A 9481-nucleotide genomic window follows, 5' to 3' on the forward strand; every position below is an offset into this window, starting at 1 on the left:
CGACTTAGAATTGCATCTAGCCCTTTACAACGTAGGCCAAAAGAGTCTCATTTTTTCCTGGCTGGAATCACCATCGAAGCGGCTTTCTGCAGTACTGGCGAAGCATCGCCCTACCACCGGACGGCCAATAGAACTGATGCATGCTGGGATTTGTAGTTTACACTCCTGCGGCGTTTTATTTGCATACTATTTGGAATTCGAGCCGGACCGGTTAATGCAGCCTAAGAACTAGGACCCCAAGTAGTAGAGGTGTCAGCAAGTCTGCTCTGATATTGATTAGAATCTAATTAATAGTGCTTTTTTACCATATAGATTTTATTCCAAACTTGCTCCTAAATGGCGAAAGCAAGCATTTCTTAATTTTGCATCTGCCAGGCGAGTTCTCAGTTCTGAGTTCTTTTCTGGCTTATTTTGAGACACCTATGAATCGGGGGTGGGGGGGGTGGGGCCTCACGCGCCGTCTTTAAGTGAACTGTGCGCATGCGCTAACTTCCTCTTTTTCCGGCTGGAACCATGGAGGGTGCCGAGTAAGTTGCTCTTCATTCTTTCCAGAATCCTTTTCCATCCTTGAAACAAGAGACTTTTTGTCTCACTCTTCCCTGGCCCAACTATAGCCCAAACCTTTGTCCACTTGTGTGTGTGTTTATGACGTTTTGTGACAGTGGTAGTGTCCGCTAGCTAATACGGAATGCAGACGTCGGCCTTGGGCGGAGGTTTTGGAGTTAAGAGAACGAGGCGAGGTGGGAGATCTGAATGGGTGCGCAATCGCCCCGCTGTCCAGTCCGCCGTCTTTGAGGGAGGCACAAGACCTCTGAATTGGTTTGGTTGGTATTTGGTCTAGGTGTCCCTGCCTTGCGGCCTTTGCTTTCAGCATGTGGGATTTGAGGCCTGAAATCGGGGTGGTGGTGAGACTTTTTTTGTTTTCTGAGGTTGTTTTCTTAAGAAGCCTAAGCCCTTGTTAAGAGTCTGAGGGATCAGTGTCTTGCAGCAGTCTCTCATTTTCTTAACCTTGCTGTGGAGGTTGGGATCAGGCGCTGAGTAGACGTGAATTTGTTGTCTTTTGGCTGCCAGGTAAGCAATGTCCGTGTTAAAGGTGGTAGTTAGCGTAGGATTCCCTAAAATGTGCATCTCGGCGCAGTAGCACGCCAAAGCAGCTAAAGGTACAACTGTTAAAGCATGTGACAATGGTCCTGTTAAATGACAGTGCTCAGCAATAGGTGAGTGTGGTGCTGTGAGTTTTTTAACTATTACTATTGTTTGCTAATGCCAGAGACAAGAAGAATGCTAATGTCAAAGAGAAGAAGAATGCTAATGTCAGAGAGAAGAAGAATGCTAATGTCAGAGAGAAGAAGACTGCTAATGTCAGAGAGAAGAAGACTGCCAGTGCCACTGAGAAGAAGAATGCCAATGTCAGTGAGAAGAAGAAAAAGGTTCCTGCTGTGCCGGAAACCCTGAAGAAAAAGCGAAGGAATTTCGCAGAGCTGAAGATCAAGCGCCTGAGAAAGAAGTTTGCCCAAAAGATGGTAAGTAAAGTTTTTTGAGGCCCTGACAGTGTAAGGGAGAGAGAGGCTTTGGAGTTAACAGTGAGGACGTTCTTAGCAAGACGTGTGTACTTCGCCTGCAGTACCAGGGAACTTGGTTAGCTCCTCAGAGTGGCATCTGCTTTCTGGGAGGTTAATGCAAACTGACAAGAAAAAAAGTTTCACGGGAAGATTAATTTTCTTGTAAAGAACTGGCATTCCTAATTGTAGGGTTGTGGGAGCTAAAAAATCAGATGAATAACTGATTATTGTGTTTCAGCTGCGAAAGGCCAGGAGGAAACTCATCTATGAGAAAGCTAAGCACTATCACAAGGAGTACAGGCAGATGTACAGAACTGAGATTCGAATGGCTAGGATGGCGAGAAAGGCTGGCAACTTCTATGTACCTGCAGAACCCAAATTGGCGTTTGTCATCAGGATCAGAGGGTAAGTTCATTTTTTACTGCAGTCTGGTTTTGAGGTGGGAACTGCAGTCTCAGCAGAGTAAACATTACTTTTGGAAATCTTGGTTCTGAGATAAAAAATTTTAGCGGTAGCCTGAACAAGAGGGAGTTATTTTAAATGGTTTAGTTGCAAGGCTTGAGATCAAAGTCCTTACCCATTCTGTAATTCTGCTGACTGCCTTTAAGTTTGGTGTCTTGGTGGGAACTTCAACAATCATTAAAATGTTAGAGCAAAGATGTGTATAAAACTAGGAAGTGGTAAAAAGGGTCGAGGGAAGTTTTGATGTCATAGGTATGTGTTCAAAGACAGTTTACTTGGGGAGGAGGCAAGCGGGAAGAGGTGATAGAAAAAGACAGCTAAGTAAGGAAAAAACACTAGGGGTCTTTGTAACATAAGAGGATTTCTATCTATATAGGTGGGACTTGTCCAAAATTATAATGGTTTCCTGTCCTTTATTTTAAAGAATTCTGATAAGCCACGTGAAGCCCTGGTCCAGTAGTTCAGTTGGTTAGTGTCATCTCAGCATTCCAAGGTAGTGGGTTCAATTCCTGGTCAGGACACACAAAAGAGGCAAATAGTGAATGCGTGAATGGATGGAACAACAAATTGATGTCTCTCTCTCCTCCTTCCTCTCTCTAAAATCAATAATGTTAATAAAAAAAAGTTAAAGAGCCAAGTGAGTTTTGGTCGTTTTTCACTGCAGTATCAACGGTGTGAGCCCAAAGGTCCGCAAGGTTCTGCAGCTGCTGCGCCTGCGCCAGATCTTCAACGGCACCTTCGTGAAGCTCAACAAGGCTTCGGTTAACATGCTGAGGATCGTGGAACCATATATTGCATGGGGGTAAGTCTTTTCCTTGGATTTGTTTCGTAAATTGGCTATGTTAGCAAAATGAATTTTGGGTGTTTTGACAGCAGTAACCTTACTCTGTGGTCATTTCATATTTACTCTGTGTCTTTTTCATATTTCAGGTACCCAAACTTGAAGTCAGTAAATGAATTGATCTACAAGCGTGGTTATGGCAAAATCAACAAAAAACGAATTGCTCTGACGGATAACACATTGATTGCTCGATCTCTTGGTAGGTTCTGCTTATTTGGGGGAAAGTTTGATAATAGAGTTAGTATTTTCTGTTGGGCCTTATGGCCCTGCATTTTTCTTTTTCTTTTTCTTTTTTATTTTTCCGAAGCTAGAAACGGGGAGAGACAGTCAGACAGACTCCTGCATGCGCCCGACCGGGACCCACCCGGCACGCCCACCAGGGGGCAACCAGAGCCACTCCAGCGACTGGAGCAGAGGCCAAGGAGCCATCCCCAGCGCCCGGGCCATCTTGGCTCCAATGGAGCCTCGGCTGCGGGAGGGGAAGAGAGAGACAGAGGCAGGAGAGGGGGAGGGGTGGAGAAGCAGATGGGCGCTTCTCCTGTGTGCCCTGGCCGGAAATCGAACCGGGACTTCTACACGCCAGGCCGACGCTCTACCACTGAGCCAACCGGCCAGGGCCTCATTTTTCTTTTTTTTACTCTTAGTTTATTTTTAAATCTGTTACAGCCTGTAATTGTGCTTGTTGAATGCCTTAAAATTTAGTAAATTTTTAAAAAATTAACAATTCTAATCATCTTGACCTTAAATTAAAATGTTCAGGTAAATATGGTATCATCTGCATGGAGGATCTGATTCATGAGATCTATACTGTTGGAAAACGCTTCAAAGAAGCAAACAACTTCTTGTGGCCCTTCAAATTATCTTCCCCACGTGGTGGAATGAAGAAAAAGACCACCCACTTTGTAGAAGGTGGGGATGCCGGTAACAGGGAAGACCAGATCAACAGGCTTATCAGAAGGATGAACTAAGGTGAGCAACTACTGGAGAGCAGTTTACTTAGCATTAGAGTAAAAGTGGTGCGATCTTGAATACTTCTTTCATTGAATACCGAAGGGTTCTAATCAGTAGACTTAGTGGGGGGAATCAGCCATCTTACATGGTTGCGGTTGGTTTGGTGTTACTCCTTTGAGAACATTTATGGAGGGAAGAAAAGCTGGGGATTTTATTTCCTACTTAAAAGTGGAAACTGAATTGGTACAGTTAAGTTTTAGCTCTTAAGGTGGTTTCTTTAATAGGTTTTTTTTTTCCTTTCAGGTATCTACCATGGTTATTTTTGTAATCTGGTCATTTAATAAACGGCAGAGAGACGGCTTTAAAGTTGAAATGTATTGTTGTCTTGGTGACTTTTTGTTAGCGTGACTGCTGTCCCTTAACTATTCTGACAAATCTGGGTATGTGATTTAAAAAAAAAAAGCGAAATCAACAGCCACTGCATCCAAAACGGGTTCAGTTTGTATCTTGTGAAAAACATTTCTTGGGTGTAGTAAGGACTTGTCTGTATAAAAGAGAATTACTAATTTTTCACTTTTGAATTGTGTCATTGAATTATCCAAATCCGTCTATCCTAAGAAAGCCTATTTCATGGACCTTGGTGCATGATTTATAAATAATGAAAATAGTTTACAGATAAAAATAATTTATTGCTGAAATTCCAATTCCTCAGGCGTTGGTTTGCCTGTAAAGTACCATATAAATGTGGTTTTTTCTATGTCCTTTTTCTTGTTTTGTATCTTCTATGTTTTGGTAAGTTTTCCATTACGTGTTTGTATATATTATAAAGGATGAAACAAAATTAGTGCCCATTGATACTAGGTATATGGAGCACCTAAAGCATTCCTAATGGAACTATTGAGCAAAACCTTTAAGTTTTCGTGTTTTATAAATAACATTCCTGTACATATCATATATCAAATTAGTGAATGAAAGTATTTTTGTTTGTTTCTCTATTTTTATTTTTAGTGAAGGAAAGGGGAGAGAGACAGGAACATCTATCTGTTCCTGTATGTGCCCTCACCAGGGATCAAACTAGCAACTTCTGTGCCTCTAACCAACAGATATCCAGCCAGGGCTAGTGAAGGGAAAGTTTTAAGTATAGAGTGTAACATAATGTATGGATAATAATAAAAGTAACAGTTTGTGTAGTCCTTTTGGATTGAGGCAAGGTTGTGATGCATATGAAACAGAAGGATGCCTTGTTCATTCTTCTGATGTTCTTGCAACAGAATCATTATTTTCTTTAGTATTTAAAAGTTGCTAGACAAATACATATAATAATTTCTTTAAATTCTTTGGTCTTAGAAGCTGTTTGTCTGGACTAGTGAGAATTCTGGAGAGAAATTAATCTTTAGTTTATAAAATCAGTGTTACCTGCCTGTGCATACCATTGTTTTGTAAGAAACTTAGTGTCTTAGTAAACAGTTGGAACAATGTACAAAAAAAATCAATGTACATTAATATCTAGGTGGAGCCTAAGTGAGTTGTGAAGTTACCTATTTTGTTTTACTGCTGTGTAGAGTCCATCCCCCTAGCCTTTGCTCATCCAGTACCCTGAAAAGTAGAAGGGCCTCAAGAAAATCTTGTTGTTGCAAGAGTTGTGCAGATAGCATACTGCTAATTAGGCATGGGTGGGTGGGAGAAATAAATGTAGGAATTGGGCAAGTAATAAATAGAAGTGGGACTCTATATGGGTGGTGGCATTTAACACAGCTTATTAATTTTTTTAGAATGGTTTTAGGTTCAAAGTACAGTAGAGGTTAGATACAGTAGTCCCCTGCCCCTTTATCCACAGAGGAATATTCCAAGAGCCCCCTGTGGATATCTGAAACTGGATAGTACCCAAATCCTGTATATACTGTTTTTATACATACATACCTGTGATAAAGTTTTGTTGTAAATTAGGCACAGTAAGAAATTACAACAGTAATAAAATAGGATAACAATATAATGTAAGTTATGGGAATGTAGCATTAAGTAAAAGGTTTATTTAAACACAAGCACTACAATATCAAGATAGTCAGTCTGCTCACTTAGAACGCTATTGAATGACCAATAGGCAAGAAGTATATATATATACAATGTGGACACACTGGACTGTGTAGACTAGGTACCACCAGTGCAGGATGTAGGATTTCATCACTACTCGGAATGCTGTGCCATTTAAAACTTATGTTTACTTGTGGAATTTTCATGTATTTTGGGGCCATGGTTGACCCAGATAACTGAAATCATAAAGTTGTGGATAAGGGCACTACCATACAAGACTTTACATGTTTGCCCTGTCCCCAAACACAGTTGACAGCAATAGGTTTGTTAGGACCCCGGAACATTGCCACATCATTGCCCACAGTAGCACTGCTATTGAAAATGGTGAGGAATAGGACATTCTGCAGGAATATCTAGGGTAAGGAAATGGATTGTTGGCTATATCTGGCCTTTGCAGATAACATTGCTCTTTTGAATCCTGAAAATTCAACCTCTGCCCATGTAAATTACTTTACAGTTGGGGCCAGAGAATGGGGGCATGTATGAGAGAGAAAGTTCAGGAGTAGGGAGGAGTTGCAAACATCTAGACTAAGATTGCCAGAGAACTCGAATGTACTTTCTTTGGAATTAAGGAACCTAGAAAGTTTCAGAGTAGGGACAAAGAGCATGCTGCCAGGTGACGGTTTCAGCTGTCGGTTTCCTGGTGAGTGAAGTGGGATAGCTGGTCTACCTTCATCACAGGCTATGAAAATGTCCTTTGAACTGTTCAAACCTATTTAAATGCAGGCTGATACCTTATTTTACTTAGCCCATCTCTCCTAAAAGTCCCTTCTGTAAGGGACTGTCAACAAGAAAGCTAAAAACTGAAATTTTGGGCTACCCAATAGGTGCTACTTCCACAATGTACACCTCACATGTACATTTCCATTTGTACCCTTCACTGTGCCACCTTTATCAGGTCTCCCCTCGCTGTCCCCATCTTCATAAAGTGTCATCTGTTGCGCTCACTGGCCATCAGTTGATGTTACCTTGTGTCATTTAGAATGGTGCTTTTCAGCTGCTGGTCCACGGACCAGTTCACCAGAAACTGCGAAAGAGTTAACTACCCTGATGTTCTGTGAAGATTGTAGATTCAGTAAGCTTAGTCGAATTCACTTTACGTTCAGGGTGATTTCGTCTTAGCAGCTCTGAAATCTATTTTCACTGGTTCCCAATTGTAAAAAGGTTGAAAACCCCTGGTTCAGTAGGTTACTCTGATTGGCTGGGTCAAGAGTGCTGGCTCTGAGGCCAAACTGCTTGGGTTCATATCCAGCCTCCAGTTCATAGCTTAACAGATTTTGTTTCCTTATCAGCAAAATGGGAGAAATAGACCTACTTTCATAGGATTTTAATGAGATCGTGTCAGGTCAAATAAAATGGTTAGAGTAGTGCCAGGCTCAAAGTACTAAGTAAACATTGTTTACTTTTTTTTTTTTTTTTTTTTGTATTTTTCTGAAGCTAGAAACGGGGAGAGACAGTCAGACAGACTCCCGCATGTGCCCGACCGGGATCCACCCAGCACGCCCACCAGGGGGTGATGCTCTGCCGTGACCAGAGCCACTCTAGCGCCTGGAGCAGAAGCCAAGGAGCCATCCCCAGCGCCCGGGCCATCTTTGCTCCAATGGAGCTTCGGCTGCGGGAGGGGAAGAGAGAGACAGAGAGGAAAGGGGGGGGGGGGTGGAGAAGCAAATGGGCGCTTCTCCTATGTGCCCTGGCCGGGAATTGAACCCGGGTCCCCTGCATGCCAGGCCGACGCTCTACCGCTGAGCCAACCGGCCAGGGCCACTGTTTACTATTTGTTGTAAACTTGGACACTTATCAGGAGTATACAAATGAAAATAAGCCTCAGCTTTCATGTGTGAGTGTAATGGGCAAGACAGATGGAGCAAACAGTGGGAAGTAAAGGCTACAGGATGTCTAGGATGTGACAGGTTCTTGGGTGAGGTCTTTGGGGACCACCTCTAAGGGGAGATTGACAACTTCTACCACTAGAGAACTTCAGCCAACTTCCTAGCTGTCCCCGTCTTCATAAAGTGTCATCTGTTGCACTCACTGGCCATCAGTTGATGTTAACTTGTTGTCCTTTAGAATGGTGCTTTTCAGCTGCTGGTCCACGGACCAGTTCACCAGAAACTGTGGAAGAGTTAACCACCCTGATGTTCTGTGAAGATTGTAGACTCAGTGAGCTTAGTCGAATTCACTTATGTTCAGGGTGATTTTTGAAAAAACATTGCCACTGTTTCTTCCTTGGCAGATTTGGTATCAAACTGGCCAGAATATTCTCATTCATGTACCTCCCTTTTGGATAGTAACTATTTAAGGCCAGCCTTTTTTTTTTAATCATACCCAGTACTTGACATGTAACATACACAGGTATACCTCATTTTACTGGGTGTCACAGATGCACTTTTTTTACAAATTGAAGGCAAGATTCTCCACCAGCAAAACGATTCCGACTTGCTTTGTTACAGTAGTCGAGAACCAAACCCGCATTATATCAAGGTATGCTTATAAGCATTAAGTATGTTTCCTGTTGCTTCTGTAACAAAACAGATTTCTTGTCTTAACAGTTCTGGATATCAGAAGTCCAAAATCCGGTTCACTGGGCCAAACCAAGGTGCCAGCAGGCCTGCCTGTCTTCTGCGTGCTCGGTAGAGGGGGAGACTCAGTTTCCTTGCCTGCTCTGAAAGTGCCTTGTACTTGGCTCGTCATCCCTTCCTCCACCTTCACAATGCAGTCTCTGCTTCCATCTTTCCATCATCTGGCTCTGATCCTCCTGGCCTCCCTCTTATAAAGATCCTTGTTAATGCATTGGGCCACCCAGGCAATCCAGGGTAATCTCCCCATCTCAATTTCCTTAATCTCAGTACATCTGCAAAGTCCCTACATAAAGTATTGAATATATTCTCAGGTTTCAGGAATTAGGACAGGGAAATATTTGGAAGGGCCATTTGATCTTTTAATAAAGTGTATATATATATGGCTCCTATCTCTTTTTTCTTTTCCCTCAAAATGAGAATCTTCTAAAGTAGGGTCTTGGTGTTTGTAATCTCATGTCTGGAATACTCAGCCCTCAGGTCTGTTTACTTGGTTTTGAGTCCTTGCTTTCTCTGTTCTAGTAATTACAACATTGCCTGATGCACTGCAAGGGTCTTAATGGGCAATAGCCATTTAAAATGTTGTGTCTCCAGTTGGCACATGTAGTCTTTGCAAGTTTAGACGGGGGCTGGAATGTGGTTTATGGGTTTCACTGTATAGGAATAGTATGTGAAAACAACATGTTAGGAGAAGAAAGGAGATAGATCCTGCTGTGAGGGTTGGGAAGTTTCATGAAGGAGGCAGGAGGATGTGGATACCTGGTTATGGAGCAACGGGCAAGGTAGAGAGTTGGGACAGAGACAATGGGGGTGGGGTGGGGGTGGGGTTAAGTTCTTCGTGTCATTTTAATGTGCAGCCTATTTAGGTAAATATACCACTTATCCCTATTTTCTAGAGGAGTTACTGTTCCTCCCTCAGGATCACACAACTGAGTGGTGGGCTAGTACTAGGTTCCAGGTCTAATTTGAGTTGGTTTCCTTAACCAGAGGAACTAGGA

The 9481-nt window shown here is 42.5% G+C and overlaps 1 protein-coding gene across 2 annotated transcripts; it reads left to right on the forward strand.

Moving 5' to 3' along the window:
- Positions 1-380: 380 nt before the first annotated feature.
- Positions 381-8869, forward strand: RPL7 (ribosomal protein L7). Of its 2 annotated transcripts, none has more exons than XM_066378881.1 (7): positions 381-527; positions 1271-1523; positions 1801-1967; positions 2689-2826; positions 2955-3064; positions 3625-3834; positions 8457-8869. In XM_066378881.1, exons 1-6 carry the CDS (start codon positions 514-516, stop codon positions 3831-3833), a joined length of 891 nt encoding a protein of 296 aa, XP_066234978.1. In that variant the 5' UTR covers positions 381-513; the 3' UTR covers position 3834; positions 8457-8869. The 2 variants fall into 2 exon arrangements, with proteins under 2 accessions (XP_066234978.1, XP_066234977.1); XM_066378880.1 differs by lacking the exon at positions 8457-8869 and adding an exon at positions 4120-4189.
- Positions 8870-9481: the final 612 nt, after the last annotated feature.

Source organism: Saccopteryx leptura, chromosome 3 (assembly GCF_036850995.1).
Source record: "Saccopteryx leptura isolate mSacLep1 chromosome 3, mSacLep1_pri_phased_curated, whole genome shotgun sequence".
In the NCBI taxonomy this organism is placed as follows: domain Eukaryota; kingdom Metazoa; phylum Chordata; class Mammalia; order Chiroptera; family Emballonuridae; genus Saccopteryx; species Saccopteryx leptura.